This window comes from Acomys minous (genome assembly GCF_964271855.1).
Source record: "Acomys minous genome assembly, chromosome: 2".
Taxonomy (NCBI): Eukaryota; Metazoa; Chordata; class Mammalia; order Rodentia; family Muridae; genus Acomys; species Acomys minous.
In genome coordinates this window covers 85,223,452-85,247,092 of record NC_140484.1, presented here as the reverse complement: position 1 = coordinate 85,247,092, position 23,641 = coordinate 85,223,452, and the positions used below count along the sequence as shown (strand labels likewise).

At 55.5% G+C, this 23,641-nt stretch overlaps 1 protein-coding gene across 2 annotated transcripts in view; it reads left to right on the top strand.

Moving 5' to 3' along the window:
- The window catches only part of PRR12 (proline rich 12), a 28,774-nt gene that overhangs the window by 2,865 nt on the left and 2,268 nt on the right, over positions 1-23,641 (top strand). For both annotated transcript variants that reach the window (XM_084758677.1, XM_084758678.1), the window contains exons 4-11: positions 35-3,342; positions 3,763-4,429; positions 6,192-6,634; positions 18,030-18,146; positions 18,308-18,441; positions 18,819-19,294; positions 21,698-21,823; positions 21,945-22,042. In XM_084758677.1, coding sequence (XP_084614803.1) covers positions 35-3,342; positions 3,763-4,429; positions 6,192-6,634; positions 18,030-18,146; positions 18,308-18,441; positions 18,819-19,294; positions 21,698-21,823; positions 21,945-22,042 — 5,369 coding nt within the window. The remainder of the gene's footprint in view (positions 1-34; positions 3,343-3,762; positions 4,430-6,191; positions 6,635-18,029; positions 18,147-18,307; positions 18,442-18,818; positions 19,295-21,697; positions 21,824-21,944; positions 22,043-23,641) is intronic.

Here is a 23,641-nt window from a genome sequence, read left to right as displayed (position 1 = left end):
CACTCTGACCTATGGTCTTCTCCTTCATCCCTAGCCATGCACACACCGGGCCCCACGGAACTGTTCATCTCCGGTGCCCTCCCGGGGTCCAGCACCTTTCCATCTTCCTCCGCCCTGTCTGCCTACCAGCACCCAGCGTCCTTCGGCAGCCGCCCCTTCCCGGTGCCCTCGTCCCTCAGCCTCCAGGATCCACCCTTCAGTCCTCCTGCTAATGGGCTCTTGTCCCCGCATGACGTGCTCCACCTGAAGCCCTCGCAGGCACCTACAGTGCCCTCGTCATTGGGTTTTGAGCGCCTGGCAGGGGGCGGAGTCTTGGGGCCTGCTGGCCTTGGCCCTGCGCAGACTCCCCCTTACCGCCCTGGTCCCCCAGATCCACCTCCACCTCCCCGCCACCTCCCGACTCAGTTCAATCTACTGGCTTCTTCTTCCGCCGCCACTGCCGCCGAGCCATCCTCCCCTCAGCTCTACAACTTCTCGGGTGCTGCCCCGGGTCCCCCACCCGAGCGGGCCCTGCCCCGACAAGACACAGTCATCAAACACTATCAGCGGCCGGCCAGTGCCCAGCCCCCGCCGCCTCCGCCGCCGGCGCATTCCCTACAGCACTATCTGAGCTGTGGAGGCAGCTATCCCTCCATGGGTCACCGCGCCAGCTTGGCTTGCAGCCCTTTAGGGGGTGGAGAACCCTCTCCAGGTGCAGGAGAACCCAGCAAGGGTGGGCCTAGCGGAGCGGCAGCTGGGGCAGGGGGTCGGGCCGCGGGCCCAGAGACTGCTGGGGGAGGCGCGGCCGGAGGTGGTGGCGGGTACCGCCCAATCATCCAGTCCCCTGGTTACAAGACAAGTAAGGGAGGTTACGGACCAGCTACGGGGGGTGCCGCCAGGCCCCCACCATCTCGATCTACTGCCACGCCCAAGTGTCAGAGCCTGGGTGGACCAGCAGCTGCGTATGCTGCTGGGAAAGCTGCTGGGGCCGGAGCTGCAGGCGGCCAGGCATACTCCCCTGGCCAGCCCCAAGGGCTTCTGGGACCCCAGGCCTATGGGCAAGGGTTTGGAGGAGGTCAAGCACAGGACTTAAGCAAAGGCCCTAGCTATTCCGGGGGTCCCCCTCAGCCTCCCAGTGGCCCCCCACCTCCTGGCCTGCCTACGTGTCAGAGTTACTCCCCCGACCAGCTTCAGGGCCAGCTCTATGGGGTACAGGGTGAGCCTTACCCAGGCCCAGCTGCGCATTCACAGGGTCTCCCCACAGCCAGCCCCTCCCTCAGCTACAGTACTGGCCACTCCCCTGCGCTCTCAGGCCACGGAGGCGGCTGGGGACCCAGTTCTCTGGGCGGTGGCGGGGAGGCTAGCCCATCTCATATAATCCGACCCCTCCAGTCACCACCTGCGACTGGCCGCCCTCCCGGTGTTGGCTCTCCAGGAGCCCCTGGCAAATACTTAAGTTCGGTCTTAGCCTCTGCTCCGTTCCTAGCACCCCCTGGAGCCAGCAGCTATGCAGCTGGAACAGGTGGCTACAAGGGCAAAGGTGATGGCTCAGAGCTGCTCGGTGGCCCTGGTGCTGCTACTACCGAGCGCACAGAAGATGAAGAGTTTTTGATCCAGCACCTGCTCCAGGCACCCAGCCCCCCTCGGACCTCAGGGGCAGATGGCTTGGTAGGCGAGGATGGGCCTGCTGGTGCCTCTAAGGGACTTGGGGGCAGTGGTGGAGCTGGCGGACCACCAGGCACACCATATGAACTGGCCAAGGAAGACCCCCAGAGGTACCACCTGCAAAGTGTCATCCGGACCAGTGCCAGCCTGGATGAGGGCGCCACGGCTGCCCTGGAGCTGGGCCTGGGGAGGATGAAGGACAAGAAGAAGGGTCCAGAAAGGGGTGGTGAAACCCCTGAGGGACTAGCCACCTCGGTTGTTCACTATGGAGCAGGTGCCAAGGAGTTGGGAGCCTTCCTGCAGAAGAGCCCACCTCCCCCGCCACCCACGGCCCAGCCAGCCCAGCCCCATGGCCTCCTCTTAGAGGCCGGAGGTCCTGACCTTCCCATGGTGCTGCCTCCACCTCCTCCCCAGCTGCTCCCCTCTGTGCTCAGCCATGCCCCCAGCCCCTCATCCAGTGCCCCCAAAGTCGGCGTCCACCTCCTTGAGCCAGCTCCCCGGGATGGGGCTCCCCAGCCCCCGCCGCCCCCGCCCCCACCACCGCCACCTATGCCGCTGCAGCTTGAAGCCCACCTGCGCACTCACGGCCTGGAACCCACAGCCCCAAGCCCTCGCTTACGGCCTGAAGAGAGCCTGGAGCCTCCGGGAGCCATGCAGGAATTGCTCGGGGCTCTGGAACCTTTGCCACCAGGGCCCGGGGACACTGGTGTCGGACCACCCAACACCGAGGGCAAGGATCCTGCAGGCGCTTACCGAAGCCCCAGCCCTCAAGGGACCAAGGCGCCGCGCTTTGTACCCCTCACGTCTATCTGCTTCCCTGACTCTTTGCTCCAAGATGAGGAGCGGAGCTTTTTCCCCAGTATGGAGGAGATGTTTGGCGGAGGGGCAGCTGATGACTATGGCAAGGCTGGCCAGGCTGAGGATGATGGAGACCCCAAGACTGGTGCTGGTCCCCACCCTGGGCCCGCTGCTTACGATCCCTATGGACCCTACTGTGGAGGTCGGGCGGCCGGAGCTGGACCAGAGACTCCAGGCTTGGGGCTGGATCCCAACAAACCCCCTGAGCTCCCCTCCACAGTCAATGCGGAGCCACTGGGCCTGATCCAGAGCGGGCCCCATCAGTCAGCACCCCCACCGCCGCCGCCGCCACCTCCTCCTCCCCCGCCGCCGCCCGTGTCCGAGCCCAAGGGTGGCCTCACCTCGCCTATCTTCTGCTCAACCAAGCCAAAGAAGCTGCTGAAGACGTCCTCCTTCCATCTGCTACGGCGTCGAGACCCCCCCTTCCAGACACCCAAGAAGCTGTATGCACAGGAATATGAGTTTGAGGCCGACGAGGATAAAGCCGACGTGCCCGCGGACATCCGCCTAAACCCGAGGCGCCTGCCTGATCTGGTGTCTAGCTGCCGCTCCCGACCAGCCCTCTCACCGCTGGGCGATATAGACTTCTGCCCACCCAACCCTGGTCCCGACGGCCCTCGGCGCCGTGGCCGCAAGCCCACCAAGGCAAAGCGCGACGGCCCTCCCCGGCCCAGGGGGAGGCCCCGAATTCGTCCACTGGAGGGTCCTGCCATGGCAGGGCCAGCCTCAGCCTCCATAACCACTGATGGGGCCAAGAAACCTCGGGGCCGGGGTAGGGGCAGAGGCAGGAAGGCTGAGGAGATGGGAGGTACCCGATTGGAGCCCCTGAAGCCACTTAAGGTGAGAGGGACTGGGTCGGGGTGGGGGTGGGGTTGGGCTGGATCGTCTGACCTTGAAGGTGGCAGGGTACAGGGTAGTGACTGTCTCATTAAGATGGAATTCTGGTATCTCTGTGAGTTACAATGTTGTGAGGGCTTGGTGTCAGGACCCAGGATCTGAAGTCTTGCCAATGGAGGGCTGGGCTGGGCATTCAGATCCCGTGTGGAAGGGGCTGTTGGCCTGGCCGCCTATCACTTGAGTGAGATTAATTGTATTGACATCCAGGATTCCACAAGCTGCATATAGGCATTGGGAGGCGGGCTATGGAACACAAGGGTCTCGTAGAGGAAAGGCAAACTGTGGATTCCCTGCATCTGAGGGGGAGGAGGTTTTGGGGGGTTCGGCCCCTAGAGCTTGACGCCTTGCTGTGTCCACATCTAGATCAAGCTATCTGTGCCCAAGGCTGGCGAGGGTCTGGGAGCGCCCTCCAGTGACACCATCATCGGCGTGGACCACAACAGCCTGGATTCCAACCTGACCAGGGAAAAAATCGAGGCCAAGATCAAGGAGGTTGAGGAGAAGCAGCCGGAGATGAAGTCGGGCTTCATGGCCTCTTTCCTTGACTTCCTCAAGTCAGGCAAGAGGCACCCACCGCTCTACCAAGCCGGCCTGACGCCTCCGCTGAGCCCCCCTAAGAGCGTGCCAGCCTCGGTGCCCACCCGAGGCCTGCAGCCCCCACCGCCCACCGCGCCCACTGTGTCACACCCTGCGCCTTCTGGTCCTTTTGGCTTGGGAGGCGCCTTGGAGGCCGCCGAGAGCGAGGGGCTGGGCCTGGGCTGCCCGTCACCCTGCAAGCGGCTGGATGAGGAATTAAAGAGGAATCTCGAGACGCTGCCCTCCTTCTCCTCGGACGAAGAAGACTCGGTGGCCAAGAACCGAGACCTACAGGAGAGCATTTCCTCCGCCATCTCTGCCCTGGACGATCCCCCCCTCACGGGGCCTAAGGACACGTCTACACCGGAGGAGCCACCCCTAGACACTGGACCTCCAGCCTCCGGTCCACCCCCTCTCCCAAGCCTGCCCAGCACCAACAGCAATGGGACGCCCGGTGAGTTCTCAGAAGGTGTGCTGGCCTGGGGGGCGGAGGGGATGGGGCTCGCTGGAGTCAGCAGATACGACTGAGGTTACACACTGTTAACAGGCTTTTTATTGTGTAGGCCAGCACACTTGACAAAAGTGGCTTCCTGATTGACAGAGAAAAAAAGTCTTTTCTGAGAAAGAAGAGTCTTTTCTTTGTTTTGGTTTTCAGAGAGACAAGGTTTCTCATCGTAGCCCTGGCTGGCCTGGAACTCTCTTTGTAGACCAGGCTGGCCTCTAACTCACAGAGATCCAGCAGTTCTGCCTCCCATGCCACACATTAAAGGCGTGTGTGTGTGTGCCGCTAGAACCTAGAGGTGGTCTTTTCATAAATGAGCTCAGAGGTTCTGCAAGGAATCCCAGGCGTCTGGTACCAGGCCCTGGAGGGCGCTGAGGATGGAATAGGGTATAGGTGAAGGGGCCAGGAAATGGGACAAGGGAATTTTTAGGAACTATTAAGGATTATGAGCCTTAGAAAGTGCTCTGAGTAAAGCCGGGTGTGGTGGTGCACCCTTTTTGTTTGGTTGTTTTCTTTTCTTTTAAGGATTTCTTTATTTATTATGTATACAGCGTTCTGCCTGCAGGCCAGAAGAGAGTGCCAGATCTCCTTATAGATGGTCGTGAGCCACCATGTGGTTGCTGGGAATTGAACTCATGACCTTTGGAAAAGCAGTCGGTGCTCTTAACCTCTGAGCCATCTCTCCAGCCCTGGTGGTGCACCCTTTTAATCCCAGCACTTGGGAGGCAGTGGCAGGTGGATCTCTGTGAGTTCGAGGCCAGCCTGGTCTACAAAGAGAGTTCTAGGACAGCCAGGGCTACACGGAGAAACCCTGTCTCCAAAAAAAAAAAAAAAAGTCAGCAATGAACCTGGAGCGTGGCTCAGTGGTAGAGCCACTGCCTGGAATCCCCCAGTCAGGGGCTGGGGGCATGGCTCAGAGGTAGAGTTCCTGTGTAGAATCCTCCAGGGAAGGGACTCGTGTTTTCCTAATGAGTGAACAACTTGGATTCTATCATTAGTAAATTAAGTAGCGGGGCTGGAGAGATGCCTCAGTGGGTAAGAGCTGAACTCAGGATTGACTCCCAGCACCCACATCCAGCTGCCGGCAGCTCCGTTCGCAAGGGATCCGGTACCCTCTCCTACCTCCGTAGGCACCTGTATGTACATGCCACACACAGACACAAAGGAATTTGGCAGATGCGGATGGCATTGGAAATCGTGACAGCAGATTGGGGGCGCAGGGAGGATTTTGTATAAAGGGGGTGACAGTCCTTGGAGGGAGCGAGGAGTTAGTCACGGAAGGGGCACAGAGTTAGGAGGCATTAGGGTGTGGAGTTGAGAGGTTGGACAGGAGCTGCGAGGACTTGAGAGAGCTCTGAGCTGACAAGGCCCACGAGATGGGTTTCAGGAGCTCCACGAAGTTGCTGGGGCCACAGTGATGGTTTCCCAGAAGGACCTAGAAGTGGGGCCTCTACAGTGTCTCATCTGCTGCCTCTGCCGTCTCCACTCAGTAACCCCTAAGGACACTTGTGGATTTGTAAGTTTGGTAGAGCTGGGCCCAGCGACACATGACTGTCATTCTTCCTAACCAACACTTGGGAGGCTGGAACAGGAAAGTTAGGGGTTGAAGGTCAGCCTGGGCTGTAACGGGAAGTCCAGGGCAGACCGGGCTACCACAGTGAGTGGTACATAAACCTCATGACTCTCTCTCTCCCTCTCTCCCCTCCCCGCTCAGAGCCCCCGATGCTGGAGGAGAAGCCCCCACCCACTCCACCGCCTGCCCTAACGCCTCAGCCTGCCCCACCCCCACCCCCACCCCCAGTTCCAGCCCTGCCCTCACCCACTCCACTGGTGACTCCTGTGGCTAGCTCACCGCCACCGCCGCCGCCACCCCCGCCCCCGCCACCGCCACCTCCACCGGCCTTGCCCTCACCACCTCCACCTCCCCTGCCGGCACCCACAGCTGCCCCACCAGCTGCCCCTCCAGAGGAGCCTGCTGCTCCATCCCCAGAGGACCCCGAACCTCCAGATGCTCGGCCTCTACACCTGGCCAAGAAGCAGGAGACCGCAGCCGTGTGTGGGGAGACGGATGAGGAGGCTGGGGAGAGTGGTGGCGAGGGCATCTTCCGGGAGCGGGATGAGTTTGTCATTCGTGCAGAGGACATCCCCTCCCTCAAGGTGAGTCTCAGGCATTGCCCCCAAATGGAGTCTGACAGGCTGGTCTGGATGGGAGTGCAGGCAGGGGAGTCGCCTACATGGGTTTGCGAGGGTGCTTCTGGGTCCAAGTCTGACTTGGCTGATAGAAGAGTTGGGCCAGGACACTTGTTTTTCATTCATTCTGCCCCCTCCTCCGTGATGTCCCCTGACTGAGCCGTCATGGGGTTGATACAGAGGTACTGTTTATTTTTAGGGCTAAGCATTCTTCAGGCCCTCGCTCTTAGCACCTCGGCCAGGTATGAGTCTCTGTGCTAACTTCTGCCCGCTGCAGAAAGACGCTTCTCTGGCTAACAGGGAGAGCAGCCCTGCACTGTGGGTATTCATACACATGCAGAAGGCTGGGAGACAGTGTGTCTACTCAGCAGAATAATAGTGCTGTCCCCACCCCACCCCCAACCCCTGTCCCCCAGGGCCATATGGCTTGTCAAGCCATGGTCTCTTGACAGATCTATAGGGCCAGACTAATTCCCGCCTATGGACCAGGCAACAAATCCGGTCCTGCCTGGCAGGTCAATATTGTAGCATTCCGGATTCAGATTCATCACTTGGTTAATTCCATTTCTCGGGGGCTTTCGATCAGAGAGGACCAGCCAGAGAGTCTGTTCTTCCCCGTGTATGTAGCTGCCATCAATCTGGTGCAGTTATGTGTGTGTACCTTGCAGGTAGTGCAGCAGTGATCTGCTTAAGGATGCTTGCTGTGTGGCGGGTTGAGTTTTTAGGGCTTTTTTGTTTGTTTTGTTTTTTTTGAGACAGGCTTTCTCTGACTGTCCTGGAACTTACTGTGAACTTAGGTCTGCCTGCCTCTGATGCCCAAGTGGTGGGATTAAAGGCATGGACCACCAGTGTCTGGCTGAGGTTTAAATTCTTTTATTTTTTTTTAAGATTTATTTATTGTGTATTACAGTGTTGTCTGCTTGTAGGCCAGAAGAGGGCATCAGGTTACATTATAGATGGTTGTGACCCACCATGTGGTTGCTGGGAATTGAACTCAGGACCTTTGGAAGAGCAGTCGGTGCTCTTAACCACTGAGCCATCTCTCCAGCCCAGAGATTTAAATTCTTGATGCAGATCTGGACCTGCTGGGGTCAGCCTGCCATCCCAGGTTTTCCAGACATTGTGACAGGATGGTCCTACGTTCAAGATCTTCCTATGCTATAGAGTAGATTGAAGGCTTGCCTGGAAACTACAGTGAGGAACATATTTTTAAAAAGGCTGGGTAGTGCCCTGTCTATTGACAGAGACCTTTCCAGAGATAGGGGCCTGGTCTGTATCTCACTGTGTAGCTCAGGTTGGTCTTAAACATGCAACAATCCCCCTGCCTTAGCGTCATGACTGCAGTATTGTAGGTGTGCACCACTGTGCTTGGTGACAGTCCACTTTTGTTTTTTTGTTTGTTTTTCTTTGCGGCAGGGTCTCTTCAGAGCCCTGGCTGTCCTGGAACTCATTATGTAGACCAAGCTGGCCTCGAACTCAGAGATTTGCCTGCCTCTGCTTTCTGAGTGTTAGGACTAAAGGGGTACGCCACCATGCCGTCCTCTTTTTTTTTTTTTTTTTAAGATTTATTTATTGTATATGAGTGTTTTATCTGCAGAAGAAGGCACCAGATCTCATTATAGATGATTTTGAGGCACCATGTGCTTGCTGGGAATTGAACTCAGGACCTCTGGAAGAGCAGGTGGCGCTCTTAACCACTGAGCCATCTCTCCAGCCCCTGTCCTCTGTTTTTTTGTAAATAGATATTTATCTGTTGGCAACATGTCCTCTGTGGGTATTTTTCACACCAGTGGCTGAGTAAAACTGGAAATAGCCAATAGTATTAACCAGCTTCCTGCTAGCCTTGTTTCCCAAAAATTTGGCTGACCTCTAGGATGGATGTCTGGTTTGTGCTCAGCTGGCTGCTGTCTCTCTGTTGGCACCGGGGGGGGGGGGGGGGGGGGGCTGTTCTGCGTGTCGGTGGTAGGGTTAGGCAGTGCAGTTGTGCACGTTGTATTGCGTTGAATCTCAGCTGTTTCTCTCTGCACTCCACATGGATGTTGGGTTGAATTCAGGGCAAGGACAGAAACTATTATTAAGATTCTTTTGAGGCCGGGCACTGGGGGCACACACCTTTTTAATCCCAGCACTTGGGAGGCAGGATCTCTGCGTTCAAGGCCAGCCTGGTCTGCAAAGTGAGTTCAAGATGGCCAGGGCTACACAGAGAAACCCTGCCTGGAAAAACAAAACAAAACAAATCTTTCTGAGCGGTAGACTTAGTGGTCTTGGGGGCTTTATTTTATTTTTGTTTTTGTTTTTGTGAGTGCTTTGAATCAGGGCTGGAGCGATGGTTCAGTTGATAAAGGCGCTTGCTGCAGGCAAGGTCTCACTGAGTCACCTGGGCTGGCCTGAGTTGTCACTGTGTGTGCAATCTGGGCAGACTGCAAGCTTTCCATGGTTCCCCGGCCCCGTGTTTTCTAACCCTGGTGAACAGGGCTTGAGGCAGTGCCTTTTCTAGCCCATCTTAGGGCTCAGGAAGGCCAGTGGGCCTTGGGAAGGGGCCCATCCGCTGGCCTGTGCTGGGACAGGAGCCAGAGCATTCCATCTGATCCTACTGCCCAGCAGGTGTGGGTCAAGGAAGGAGCCAGGCAAGGATTCAGATGCTTAAAATACTACCCAAGTGCGAGCAGTGGCAGGGGGCACAGAGCCCGGGACCATACCTCTTGTTGGCACCAGTGACTCTTAGAGGTGAGAAGCCAGGCTTCTGCCTCCTGCTCCAGGGTTTACTGGACTCCGTTCCGCCTTCTCCTGCTTAGGAGCTAGGCCGCCATCTTGTCTCCCCAGCCACAGCTGATGGTATGAGCTCCTCCTGGGCAGTGTGCTGACGTGTGCCCACGTGAGCTGGCCTAGCCTGGTCTCACACAGAAGGGCCTGGGAACGTTGGATCTGTTGCTGTGGACCTGGGCCTTTTACTACAAGGGCAAATGCTCTGTAAAATACAGAGGGTGCGCTGGGTTTGGTGGCAAGGTGGGTGTTCAAGGCCAACCTGGTCTACAAAGTGAGTCCAGGACAGCTAAGATAACACAGAGAAACCTTGTCTCAAAAACTAAACACACACACACACACACACACACACACACACACACACACACACACACGGTGCATGTCAGGTTGTGCCATGATTTGCTGCCCTGGCATTTTCCCTCCATGGTCGTCTGAGCAGTGTTGTTTTGAGGCTGATGCGGGAAGTTCCTGCCTTGAGCCTGTGACTCCCAGCGTGGAAAGTGCAGCCAGTAGAGCGAGGAGTCGAGGCCAGCCTGGGATACAGGAGATGTGTTTCAAATGGAGCAAGAGCTAGGGCAACAGCTCAGCTGCAGGCGTGGGGCCCTTACTGAGCTCCACCCCACAAGCCCTCTGGGTGGTACCTACTTGTAATCCCCGTGTTTAGTAGGCAGAGACCTGTGGGTTCCTGGGGCCAGTGGGCCAGGCAGTCTAGCTTAGTTGGTGAGTTCTGGGCCAGTGAGAGACCCTGTCTCAAAAGCCAGGGAGGCCTGCGAGGAAGCTCAGGAGGCAGAGGCGGACCTGAGTTTGCTCCATAGGACTTACAAGGTGGAAGGAGAAAGCAGATCCCACAAGCTGGCTTCCAACCTTCCACATGTGCGCATACACACACACACACACACACACACACACACACACACACACACGAATTCACATTTATTAGTTAATGTAAAAAAAAAAAGTAGGGCCAGTGAGATGGTTCATTAGGCAAAATCACCTGTCTCAAAATCTGATAGCTTGAGTTCCACTTCTGGAACCTTCACTGTGGCATTGTAGGCAGAAGATCTACTGCTGAGGTACATCCTCAGTGGTGCTGTAAGATTTTACACTTTCTTATTTTTAAAAAATATTTATTTGCTTATTATGTATACAGTGTTTTGCCTGCATGTGAGAAAAGGGCACCAGATCTCATTACAGATGGTTGTGAGCCACCATGTGGTTGCTGGGAACTGAACTCAGGACCTTTGGAAGAGCAGCCAGAGCTCTTAACCACTGAGGCATCTCTCCAGCCCCAGATTTTATACTTTCTTATTTCCACAAGTATAAAAAATTTAGGCAGCAGTACTCGGGAAGCAGAGGCAGGCGGATCTCTGTGAGTTCGAGGCCAGCCTGGTCTACAAAGCAAGTCCAGGACAGCCAAGGCTACACAGAGAGACCCTGTCTTGAATGCCCCTCCCCCAAGAAAAAGAAAAAATGGTCCTATAATGCAGTTCCTGAGGTTGTGGCCTGTGCGTGTGAGACGTGTGGCTGGTTTGTGGGAGTACTAGGGTGAGAGGCTAGACCATTGGGAAGGCGACCAAGGCCAGATCACGCCGGACTTGGGGCCCTGAGGCGGGGTGGGTGGCTGTTCTTGATGACATCGGTTTTGCTGGTGGGGCCCTTGGTCAGCATTGAGAAAAGGGGTGACTGAGGATAGTTTCAGGCCTGAGGAGCCACGTGTCTGTTGCCGCTGTCCGTCCATGACTGCCTTCCTGTCGTTGGAACTTCTTTGATTTTGTTGTGGTTTGGTTCTGTCACACTGAGTGGCCATAACTCTGGCACACGAGGTTTTCTTGCCTATCAGGCTTGGGGGCTTATCCTATGACCCCCGCCCTTCAGAGTCGGAGGCTGACCTGGCCACGTAGAGAGTTCCAGGCGACTGGACTGGACCCGCTAATCTTTCTAGTTAAATACCATACCTGGGTGTGTAGGTAGCTCGCCTGCTGTCATTACTGCTGCTGACAGCAGCACACAGCGTGCGGCTTAGCTTATCCCGGGTCACGTTCATAGGAGATAACATGATTGGTCCCAGTCATCCTTAAGTATCAAGATGGAGGGCTGTGATTGGCCCCGCCCATCGGCTGTGCGAGTCAGATGTCCGGCAGTGAGCTGACCACCTCAGTATGGGGTCCTCAAGGTGGACAGCTTTTTAGTCAATCACTAGACGTCGCAGAGGATAATGATTGACAAGAGAGGCGCCTGCAAGTCCAAGCCTTAAAGATAGCCTGGGGAGGATAGAGACTGTGACATCCGGTGCCATTCTTGAAGGGTGACACTATGGAGATGGGTTAGTGGATTCCTCCCAACCAGGGATAATTCTAGCCCCAGGGGAACCTCTCGCCCTCTTCTGGCCTCCGTGGGTACTGCACGCACGTGCACATTCCCACCAACACTGGCACATAACAACAAAAACCAGCAACGTAGAGGAAGTGGGGTGTTTTGGAGGAAGACCAAAAAGCCCAGTTGGGAAAAAAACAGAGGGGCAGATAGGGAGAGGTTGGGGCCTGATGAGGAGCCCCAATAGGACTTTCTGGAAGTCCCTTCAGAACCATAACAGTGTGTCATTGTGTTCATGTTAGTTGGACAAGAAAGCTTGTGGGGGTGTGCCCACAGGCCCAGAAAGTCTGTGACGTGGGGGGCATGCCCACAGGTCCTGGAAGTCTGTGATGGGGGGCATTGCCCACAGGCCCAGAAAGTCTGTGACGTGGGGGGCATGCCCACAGGTCCTGGAAGTGTGTGATGGGGGGGCATTGCCCACAGGCCCAGAAAGTCTGTGACGTGGGGGGCATGCCCACAGGTCCTGGAAGTCTGTGATGGGGGGCATTGCCCACAGGTCCAGGAAGTGTGTGATGGGGGGGGGCATTGCCCACAGGTCCAGGAAGTTTGTGATGGGGGGGGGGCATTGCCCACAGGCCCAGGAAGTCTGTGATGGGGGGCATTGCCCACAGGTCCAGGAAGTCTGTGATGGGGGGGCATTGCCCACAGGTCCAGGAAGTCTGTAATGGGGGGCATTGCCCACAGGTCCAGGAAGTGTGTGATGGGGGGCATTGCCCACAGGTCCAGGAAGTCTGTGATGGGGGCATTGCCCACAGGTCCAGGAAGTCTGTGATGGGGGGGCATTGCCCACAGGTCCAGGAAGTGTGTGATGGGGGGCATTGCCCACAGGTCCAGGAAGTCTGTAATGGGGGGGCATTGCCCACAGGTCCAGGAAGTCTGTGATGGGGGCATTGCCCACAGGTCCAGGAAGTCTGTGATGGGGGGGCATTGCCCACAGGTCCAGGAAGTGTGTGATGGGGGGCATTGCCCACAGGTCCAGGAAGTGTGTGATGGGGGGCATTGCCCACAGGTCCAGGAAGTGTGTGATGGGGGGCATTGCCCACAGGTCCAGGAAGTCTGTGATGGGGGCATTGCCCACAGGTCCAGGAAGTCTGTGATGGGGGGCATTGCCCACAGGTCCAGGAAGTCTGTGATGGGGGGCATTGCCCACAGGTCCAGGAAGCCTGTGATGGGGGGCATTGCCCACAGGTCCAGGAAGTCTGTGATGGGGGGGCATTGCCCACAGGTCCAGGAAGTGTGTGATGGGGGGCATTGCCCACAGGTCCAGGAAGTCTGTGATGGGGGGCATTGCCCACAGGTCCAGGAAGTCTGTGATGGGGGGGCATTGCCCACAGGTCCAGGAAGTCTGTGATGGGGGGCATTGCCCACAGGTCCAGGAAGTGTGTGATGGGGGGCATTGCCCACAGGTCCAGAAAGTCTGTGATGGGGGGCATTGCCCACAGGTCCTGGAAATCTGTGATGGGGGGCATTGCCCACAGGTCCTGGAAGTCTGTGATTGGGGGGCATTGCCCACAGGTCCTGGAAATCTGTGATGGGGGGCATTGCCCACAGGTCCAGGAAGTGTGTGATGGGGGGCATTGCCCACAGGTCCTGGAAGTCTGTGATTGGGGGGCATTGCCCACAGGTCCAGGAAGTGTGTGATGGGGGGGCATTGCCCACAGGTCCTGGAAGTCTGTGATTGGGGGGCATTGCCCACAGGTCCTGGAAGTCTGTGATGGGGGGCATTGCCCACAGGTCCAGGAAGTCTGTGATGGGGGGGGCATTGCCCACAGGTCCAGGAAGTCTGTGATGGGGGGGGCATTGCCCACAGGTCCAGGAAGTCTGTGATGGGGGCATTGCCCACAGGCCCAGGAAGTCTGTGATGGGGGGCATTGCCCACAGGTCCAGGAAGTCTGTGATGGGGGGGGCATTGCCCACAGGTCCAGGAAGTGTGTGATTGGGGGGCATTGCCCACAGGTCCTGGAAGCCTGTGATGGGGGGCATTGCCCACAGGTCCAGGAAGTCTGTGATGGGGGGGCATTGCCCACAGGTCCAGGAAGTCTGTGATGGGGGGCATTGCCCACAGGTCCTGGAAATCTGTGATGGGGGGCATTGCCCACAGGTCCAGGAAGTCTGTGATGGGGGGCATTGCCCACAGGTCCAGGAAGTCTGTGATGGGGGGGGCATTGCCCACAGGTCCAGGAAGTCTGTGATGGGGGGCATTGCCCACAGGTCCAGGAAGTCTGTGATGGGGGGGGCATTGCCCACAGGTCCAGGAAGTCTGTGATGGGGGCATTGCCCACAGGCCCAGGAAGTCTGTGATGGGGGGCATTGCCCACAGGTCCAGGAAGTCTGTGATGGGGGGGGCATTGCCCACAGGTCCAGGAAGTGTGTGATTGGGGGGCATTGCCCACAGGTCCTAGAAGCCTGTGATGGGGGGCATTGCCCACAGGTCCAGGAAGTCTGTGATGGGGGGGCATTGCCCACAGGTCCAGGAAGTCTGTGATGGGGGGCATTGCCCACAGGTCCTGGAAATCTGTGATGGGGGGCATTGCCCACAGGTCCAGGAAGTCTGTGATGGGGGGCATTGCCCACAGGTCCAGGAAGTCTGTGATTGGGGGGCATTGCCCACAGGTCCATGAAGTCTGTGATGGAGGGCATTGCCCACAGGTCCAGGAAGTGTGTGATGGGGGGGCATTGCCCACAGGTCCAGGAAGTCTGTGATGGGGGGCATTGCCCACAGGTCCAGGAAGTGTGTGATGGGGGGCATTGCCCACAGGTCCTGGAAGTCTGTGATGGGGGGCATTGCCCACAGGTCCAGGAAGTGTGTGATGGGGGCATTGCCCACAGGTCCATGAAGTCTGTGATGGGGGGCATTGCCCACAGGCCCAGGAAGTCTGTGATGTGGCTGCCATTGAAAGGTCTGGTGCCCTGTGGGGCAAGGACAGAGAGAGACATTGCCTGCCTGCTGGGCTACAAGTCTGTGTTTGGGGTCCCGGGAGTATTTTGGAGCTGAGCGGATGGCCCTCTGACGCAGCCTGTGATGTCACAGAGGAGGAACCAGAGCCATGTGGGAGCCGGGAGGAAAGGGACTCGGGGCTGGGGACCTGCATCCCTGCCTCCCCCCCCCCCTTTTCTTTCTTCTTCCTTCTTTTTTTTTATTTTTTAAGACAGGGTTTCTCTGGGTAGCCTTGGCAGTCCTGGACTCACTTTGTAGACCAGGCTGGCCTCGAACTCACAGCGATCCACCTGCGCCGCCCCCACACCTGGCCATCCCTGCTTTATTTCTGTATGCCACTTTAGCTAAGACCCTCTCTGTTTCCTACTCAGCAAGTTGTTAGGACCTTTGCCGTTAGGACCCTTCTTTACGTGCATATAACTGATTCCATAATCTTTTTTTTTTTTTTTTGAATGATGATACGGAAACAAATTTGATCTGGCTAAGACTACGTAGTCATTACTTGGCATGGCAACACCCATAACTCACAGCAGACATTACCAATAGATCCCAGACCTTGCTGCTTCCGAGCACAAAATTAAAAGGCAGACATGATTAATCGATTGTAGTTATCATCTGAATTCTTTTGATCACCTGATCTGTAGTCTTTGAATGCAAGAACCATGTTTCATTCATGTCTGCATTCTCGTGATTTCACTCGTGGCTGTCTTGGCTCCTCACATGCTCTTTTTCAAGTACCCATCACCTCTCTCCGGAAGCATATTTTGTGTCTCTCTGTATAACTCAGGCTGGCCTTGACCTCAAGTCATCTTCTGCCTCCGACTCCCAAGCTGCTGGAATTACAGGCATGCAGTACCACACCTGGCCTCCTTGGGCCGTTGTTTTGTGCCTGGGTTTATCTCTATGCCCTCTTCACGTGCGTAGGTCAGATGCTAGGTGTGAAACTGCAGTGGGATGGAGGATGTCAGAGTGTGGGTCAAGACGGAGCGCCTAGGCTGGGCGCGGTGGTGCTTGCTTTAATGCCAGCACTCCGGAGGCGGAGGCAGGCGACTCTCTGAGTTCGAAGCCAACCTGGTCCACAAAGTGAGATCCAGGACAGCCAGGGCTACATGGAAATCCTGCCTCATAAAAAAAAAAAAGAAAAAGAAAAAGAAAAAAAGAAAGGAAGAAAGAAAGGGGAAGCCTATTTGTCCCTGCGGTCCTTCAGGTGACAGGTTGATGACATGTCTCATGCCAGGCACCTATCTGTCCTTGGGATAAGCCAGACTCCATGTTTGCTGTTGTTTCCAGGTCCTAGGGATGGACTTAGAAGAGAAAATGTACTCAAAAGTGCCCTGTCAACAGAGCGGTGGTGGCGCATACCTCAATCACAGCACTTGGTAGGCAGAAGCAGGTGGATCGCTGTGAGTTCGAGGCCAGCCTGGTCTACAAAAGGAGTCCAGGACAGCTAAGGATACACAGAGAAACCTTGTCTCGAAGAGGAAAAAAAAAAGTGCCCAAACCCTCCTTGGAGGATTGTAGGCAGGGGCTCTACTTTTTGGGATAGTGCCTTACTGTGTATCCTAGACTGGCTTTAATGTCTCTGTCCTCCCGCCCGGGCATCCTAAGTAGCAGGGATGACCGTCTCCACCGTCGTGGCGTACTTGTATTTCTGTTTGTGGGTCTTGCCGCCTGTGCTCTGCGTGCCCTGTGAAAGGCCTTGAGGTCTGCGCTGTCTCCGTCAGGCTGTTGTACTAAATTACCACAGCCTGTAGCTTGTGGCTTATAAAAAGAACAAATGTCTTGCTCGCAGCTTTGGAGACTGGAAGTTAAAGGTCAACCTGCTGGCAAATTTGGGTTCTGGTAAGGCCTTCTTCCTGGTTAGGGTTGGATAGAACCTTCAGGCTGTGTCACCAAAAGTCTCCCAAAAGAAGAGGCTAGGCCAATTGTCCTTTACCTCCTTAAAGATTTATTTTATTTTTATTTAGGTTGTGTCTTTGTAATTATATGTTATGGGGGGAGGGGCCAGCACTGAACGTGGGTCCTCTGGAAGAACAGTAAACTCTTGGGGGCTGGAGAGATGGCTCAGAGGTTAAGAGCACTGACTGCTCTTCCAGAGGTCCTGAGTTCAATTCCCACCAACCATATGGTGGCTCACACCCATCTATAATCTGATCTGATGCTCTCTTCCGGTCTTCAGGTGTCCACGAAGGCGGAGCACTATATACTTAATAATAAATAAAAAAATCTTAAAAAACAAAAAACAAAAAACAATAAACTCTCTTTATCAGCGAGCCATCTCTTCCGCCCCAACTTTAGCCGCTTGGCCTAGTCCCCAATTTTTCTTTTTTCTCTTTTTCAGTAGTTACTGATTAGACATGTCTGCTTTTTATCTCTGTATTTAGAAGTAGCAAGATGTAGGATCTATTAGTGATGTCTGCTGTGACTATCAGCTCAGACACTGAGGCCTGCATGCTAGCTAGATAGTTAGCTATCTATTCTTGAACTGGTGCGATTTACTTAAACATACTCGAAAAAAAATTTTATGGCTCTTGGGCGAGTCACGTGAGTACAGAGAAGATGTTAACAGTCTGCTCACCAGGAGGCTGAGAGTGTTTTGGCTAAAGGCACAGACAGAGGCGAGACAGGGATGCTTTGAGTCTTTGTTGCTGTGACCCTGGGTCTAGCTTGTAGTGGGTGTTGAGAGTTTACCCTACTTGAATAATAGAAAGTTGAAATACTGCTGCTTAAACAAAAGAATTAGCCAGCGCCTGTGCCTGATGAGGCAGCCTGCCCTCTGCTACCCAGATATACCAGGATGCTGACCCAGGAGGATGTCGAGTTAGCGAGACTTTGTCTTAGTTGGCTGCGGTGTATCTCAGTAGGAGACTGTGCCTTGCTTTTTGTCAGTGAGGGCCTCGGTGGGGGAGGTGCCTCAGCACACATAAGACTTTGGCTTTGGCTCAGCACTGGAAAAGGAGCGTGTTAGCCCAGACGCTGGGAAGACTCAGGTAGAATCAGGCTTTATCTCACCTGGGGCTGAGGGCATCATGGGGCTGGTACAGGGCACCGCTGGCCTGGTACTTACCTTAAGATGGGTCTTAATTTGTTGTTGTTTCTTGTTTGTGTGATCACCTTGCAATGTGGCATATGCCAGCCTATGACAATCCTCCTGCCTCAGCCAGAGTGCTGGGGTTAGAGGTGTGAGCTCCCATGCCCTCACTCGCTTTGCGTGTTTCTCTGTGGAGGCAGGCCGGTAGGGCAGGGGTGAGGGTAACCTGCCGGCCTACCTCTTCTCTTCCTCCGCAGCTGGCGCTGCAGACGGGCCGTGAGCCCCCACCCATCTGGCGTGTCCAGAAGGCACTTCTGCAGAAGTTCACTCCAGAGATCAAGGACGGCCAGAGGCAGTTCTGTGCCACCAGTAATGTAAGCCTGTGCTCGGGGGGTGGGGGTGGGGGTGGGGCTGTGGATGTGGGGGTACAATGCTGGGGTTCCTCTCTGGCATGGCCCGGGGCAGGGCGGAAGTGCGTGTCTGGAGGTGCGTTGCTGAAGCGTTCCAGTTCTCACAGGCTTTGCTCCCTCCACAGTATTTGGGCTATTTTGGGGATGCTAAAAACCGGTACCAGCGCCTCTACGTGAAGTTCTTGGAGAATGTCAACAAGAAGGATTATGTGAGGGTGTGCGCCCGGAAACCCTGGCACCGGCCGCCGTTGCCAGTCAGGTACAGACAGTGACAGGATGCCGGAGAGGAAAGGGCGTGAGGCCAGCTCCACATGGAGGAAGTGGAGTGCTCCTCATTGAGGGAAACAGAGCCAGGAGACACCCGGGAGGAGGAAAAAGAGACCCATAGTGGAGGGTGACAGACACCCAGGGGGAGGGCACACAAGAGACACATCCAGAGAGAGAGAGAGAGAGAGGCAGAGACCCAGAGAGAGGAAGGAGGAGAGAGGCTTAGAGCCGTGGGGAAAGCAGAGAGCTCCCCACTCATACCTGAGGAAAACAGGAAGAACATTTAGCAGTATGGGAGCAGTCCACGGGATGGGAGTGAGGGGTCTTCAGCCTGCTGAGGACAGTCTCTTCTGTCACTTTCCCCTGTAGACGGTCTGGGCAGACCAAGGGCCCTACCCCTGTAGGGGGCAGCTCCGCACCTCCATCTAAGGCCCCGGCCCCAGCGCCTAAGCCGGAGACCCCTGAGAAGGTGACATCAGAGAAGCCTCCGGAGCAGACACCTGAGCCTGCTGTCCCCGAGCCCCCTGCCCCAGAGAAGCCATCCCCGCCCCGCCCCGTGGAGAAGGAGAAGGAAAAGGAAAGGGTGACCCGTGGTGGCGATCGGCCTTTGCGGAGCGAGCGGGCCGCCAGCGGGCGCCAGATGCGGACTGACCGGAGCCTGGCCACGGGACAGTCCACCACCTCCCGGCTGCCCAAAGCCAGGCCTGCGAAGGTGAAGGCCGAGCCACCTCCAAAGAAGAGGAAGAAGTGGCTGAAGGAGACGGTGGGCAACGCCTCAGCCGGGGGCGGGCCTGGGGGCAGCTCCTCGGATTCGGAGTCCTCCCCTGGTGCACCCAGCGAGGATGGTAGGTTCCAGCAGCTGCAGGCCGAGGTGGGGGGGGCGGTCACCTAAGGAGGGAACACTGGCTTTCGGGAGGGTCAGGGTGATCTCTACAAAATAGGGACAAAGGGCAGAAGCTTAACTGCTGACAGTAGTCACAGTCAGCCCCACGTGGTGGCATAGGCCTTTAATCCCAGTACTTAGAAGCGGAGGCAGGCAGGTCTCTGTGAGTTCGAGGCCAGCCTGGTCTACTAAGGGAGTCTAGGACAGCCAAGGCTACACAGAGAAACCTTGTCTCAAAAAAACCAAAACAAGCAAGCCAGTCACAGTGATTTCCCTATGTAACTGTGCGTCTGGCTTAGTACAGAATTGCTTGATTTCCGGGGCAGTCATAAGAGGTAGATGCTGTCCATCCAGCCACACAGTGGCCAAGGCAGACTTTGACAGTTCAGAGCCAGTCTGAGCTGCAGCCCGGTCAGCTACGGCATAGTGGTAGCCTGTCTCAGAAGAAGAAAGTGAGCCAGCCTAATCTTCAAAGAGAGTCCAGGACAGCCAAGGATACACAGAGAAAGAAACCCTGTCTCAAAAAGCAAAAGAGAGAGAGAGAGAGAGAGAGAGAGAGAGAGAGAGAGAGAGAGAGAGAGAGAGAAGAAAGTGGAAACAGCCATGGTGAAGCCAGATGGTGGCGGCACACGTTTAATCCCAGCACTAGGGAGGCAGAGGCAGGTGGATCTCTGGGTTTGAGGCTAGCCTGGTCTACAGCGTAAGTTCCAGGACAGCCTTCAAGGCTATATGGCAGGACTTCGCCTCAAAACAAACAAACAAAAAACAAAGTCAAAACAAAACAAAAAAAATTTTTTTTCAAAATAAACGTAAGGCTAAGATGTAGCTCGGCGTTTGACTCTCCTGTACTGCAGAATAAGTGAGAGTTGCAGAATGTGTAAGTAAATAAAACGTGAGCACTGTATACAGACGAGGAGAGGCACCAGGGGGGCGCACCTGCCCAGTGTGGGCGCTGGCGCAGAGTCCCGTGAAGCCAGCAGGGCCCTTCATGTAGACTGGTGGGTGGTTTGGGTCAGTTTCTCAGGGCTAGATCCTAGCCACGGATCCTGGGTGCCCCTGGGCAGGGCATGGCCTGGCCTGGCCTGTAGACTTGGTCTCATAGAGGGGGAACCTGGAGTCACCCCCCCCCCCCAAGGCTTCCGTGCCAGCTGGACTCACTGCTGTGTGCCTCATATGGTGCAGGAGGATTGCTGTGAGCGGAGAGGGCTAGCCTGGCTATACCGTGCCTGCGCTGCTGGGCTCGGATGAGGCCTGAGCTGCCTTCCAGGCACTGTTTGCCTGTAAACGGGTAACATGTCACATCCACTTGTAAAGGCGCTGAGAAACGTACATTTATTTTAGGTGTATCTGTGGTTTGCCTCTGTGCCTATGCCCCGTGTGTATACCTGGGTGTTGGATCCCCAGGACAGGACCTGGAGTTGCAGCTGGCTGTGACCCACCAGGAGGTGCTGGGTCCTCTGGAGCCATCTCTCCAGCCCCACTGTGATTTCTTAACTTAGTCTGTTTCAGTAGGGAAGACGGTCCTTCCCTGTGGCCTGTCCCGCTATGGGCTTTCCACTTTTTATTTTATTTCATTTTATTTCCCCCCCACCCACCTTCTCTCTCTTCTTTTTCCTTTTTTATTGAAGGGTCTTATGGAGCCCAGTCTGCCTTGGAACTTGCTCTGTATTTAGGTAGCTCTTTAACTTTTGATCCTCCTGCCTCTGCCTCTGGCATTTTTTTTTCCTTTTTTTCAGACAGGGCTTCTCTGTGTAGCCTTGGCTGTCCTGGACTCGCTTTGTAGACCAGGCTGGCCTCGAACTCACAGCGATCCACCTGCCTCTGCCTCCCGAGTGCTGGGATTAAAGGCGTGCGCCACCACCGCCCGGATGCTTCTGGCATTTTAAACTTACGTCATTGTGCATAGTTTATTTGGTGTTTTGTGTGCTAGATCCGCGCTGTACCAGCCACGCTATGGCTCAGGCCTGGCCTCTGCCCTTTGGTTTGGTTTGTTTGTCTCGATTGAGTCTCACTGTGTGGCTCTGGATGGCCTCGAACTCCAAGGTAGTGGGAGTAAAGGCTTGTGCCACCACTCTCATTTGGTCTTGGCTCAGTGTTTCTGTGGGTTTCCATGGGGCCTAGTTCACCAGCTGTGAACCATTGTTCTTGTCACTCTCTGCTCTTGTGGCCTTGAGGGTGTCATTCCGCCCAGGGCAGGCCAAGTCACTTTCTCCTCTGAGCTCAGTCATTGAGGCGTCCATAACAGGGGCTTGCCTTGCCCGTGCCTTCCCAGGGAGGGGCTACATCTCGGGTGGGTTCTTGCCATTGGAAATAGTGTTCGCTGCACCGTCATCTTGGCCTGAGTCTCTGTCCCATCTCTCCCCAGAGCGGGCAGTTCCAGGACGGCTGCTGAAGACGCGGGCCATGCGGGAAATGTACCGGAGCTATGTCGAGATGCTGGTCAGCACAGCCCTGGACCCGGACATGATCCAGGCCCTGGAGGACACGCATGGTAAGCTGGGAGGATGGCTGGCCCCAAGCTCAGTGCTCTCGGGGAGAAGGGGATTCGGGGGCCCTCGGCAAACCCTGCTCCCGGGAGCTGCTGTCTGCTGACGACAACCCCGCTCCTGCAGACGAGCTGTACCTCCCGCCCATGCGGAAGATTGACGGCCTCCTCAATGAGCACAAGAAAAAGGTCCTGAAGCGGCTGTCGCTGAGCCCGGCGCTGCAGGTGCGTGGGGTCCTGCCTGAGCCGTGCGTGGGGCCCAGATCAGGTGTGGAGACTGGGCTGTGGGTTGTCAGCCAACTTGAGGTTACTTCCCTAAGGGGGGAGGGGGCGGGTCATTGCAAAGGCCTGGTACCCTGGGCTTGGTCAGGAGAAGATGAGGGCTAGCTGCAGAGGCCTCTGGCTTCCCAGCGGTCCACAGGGGATGTAAATAGAGCAGGGTCTGGGCCCGAGGCCTGTAGATTTGTCTCTGAGAATACTTGGATAGAATGTCAGGTCTTTGAGATGCCTGGCAACATGTCAGTGTGATTTGGAAAAGGTGTAAGGTTCGTCTGGTTCTAAGGGTTCTGGTGTGTTCTTTTTCTTGTTTTTTGTTTTGTTTTGTTTTGTTTTTCAAGACAGGGTTTCTCTGTGTAGCACTGGCTGTCCTGGACTCGCTTGGTAGACCAGGCTGGCCTCGAACTCACAGACCCTCCTGCCTCTGCCTCCCTGAGTTCTGGGATTACAGGCGTGCACCACTGCTCCCAGCTGCATTCTTTTACGTTTTTTGGTTTGGTTTAGTTGAGGCTTTACTAGGTAGCCTTGGCTACATTGGAACTTGCCGCGTAAATTAGTCTGTGCATGGCTCCTGTCATCTCAGCTATTTGGGAGGCAGAGGCAGGAGAATCAAATCTCAGAGCCATCGTGGGCAACCTAATGAGGCTGTGTTACAAGATGAAAAAGTAACTCTGGGGCTGGAGAGCTTGCTCAGTGTTTAAGAGTACTCTTTTTTTTATTTTTAGTTTTAGTTTTTTGGTTTTTCGAGACAAGGTCTCTCTGTGCAGCTTTGGCTGTCCTGGAGTCACCTTGTAGTCCAGGCTGGCCTCGAACTCACACCAATCCGCCTGCCTCTGCCTCCCGAGTGCTGGGACTAAAGACATGCACCACCACGCCCAGCTTTAAGAGTACTCTTAACACTGAGCCATCTCTCCAGCTCTGAGATTAGATTTTCTTTTCTTTTCTTTCTTTTTAAAAAAATTGTATTTATTATGTATACAGTATACATCAGATCACATTACAGATGGTTGTGAGCCACCATGTGGTTGCTGGGAATTGAACGCAGGGCCTCTGGAGGAGCAGTCAGTGCTCCTAACCACTGAGCCATCTCTCCAGCCCTGAGATCAGATGTTCTTTTCTTTTCTTTCTTTTTAAAAAGGAGAGGGACAACTGGGATTGGTGGTAAGCCACCGCTGCTGCATTTGGGTCAGATAGTCACCTGGTGTGCACACTTCTGGGATAGGTCTGGCTGGCACCATGAATTACAGTGCATAATTTTAGGTGTGTTTATTTTATGTATGTGAGTGTTTCACCTTCCTGTCTGTATGTGCACCAGGTGTGTGCAGTGTCCTCGAGGCCAGAAGAGGGCAGCAGGTCTCTTGGAACTGGAATTAAAGATGGTTGTGAGCCACCATGTAAATGCTGGGAAGGAAACAAACCTGGGTCTTCTGTAACCACTTACCAATCTCCAGGAGAGAGAGAGAGAGAGAGAGAGAAAGAGAGAGAGAGAGAGAGAGAGAGAGAGGGAGGGAGGGAGGCAGGGAGGGAGGGAGGAGAGAAGAGAGAGAG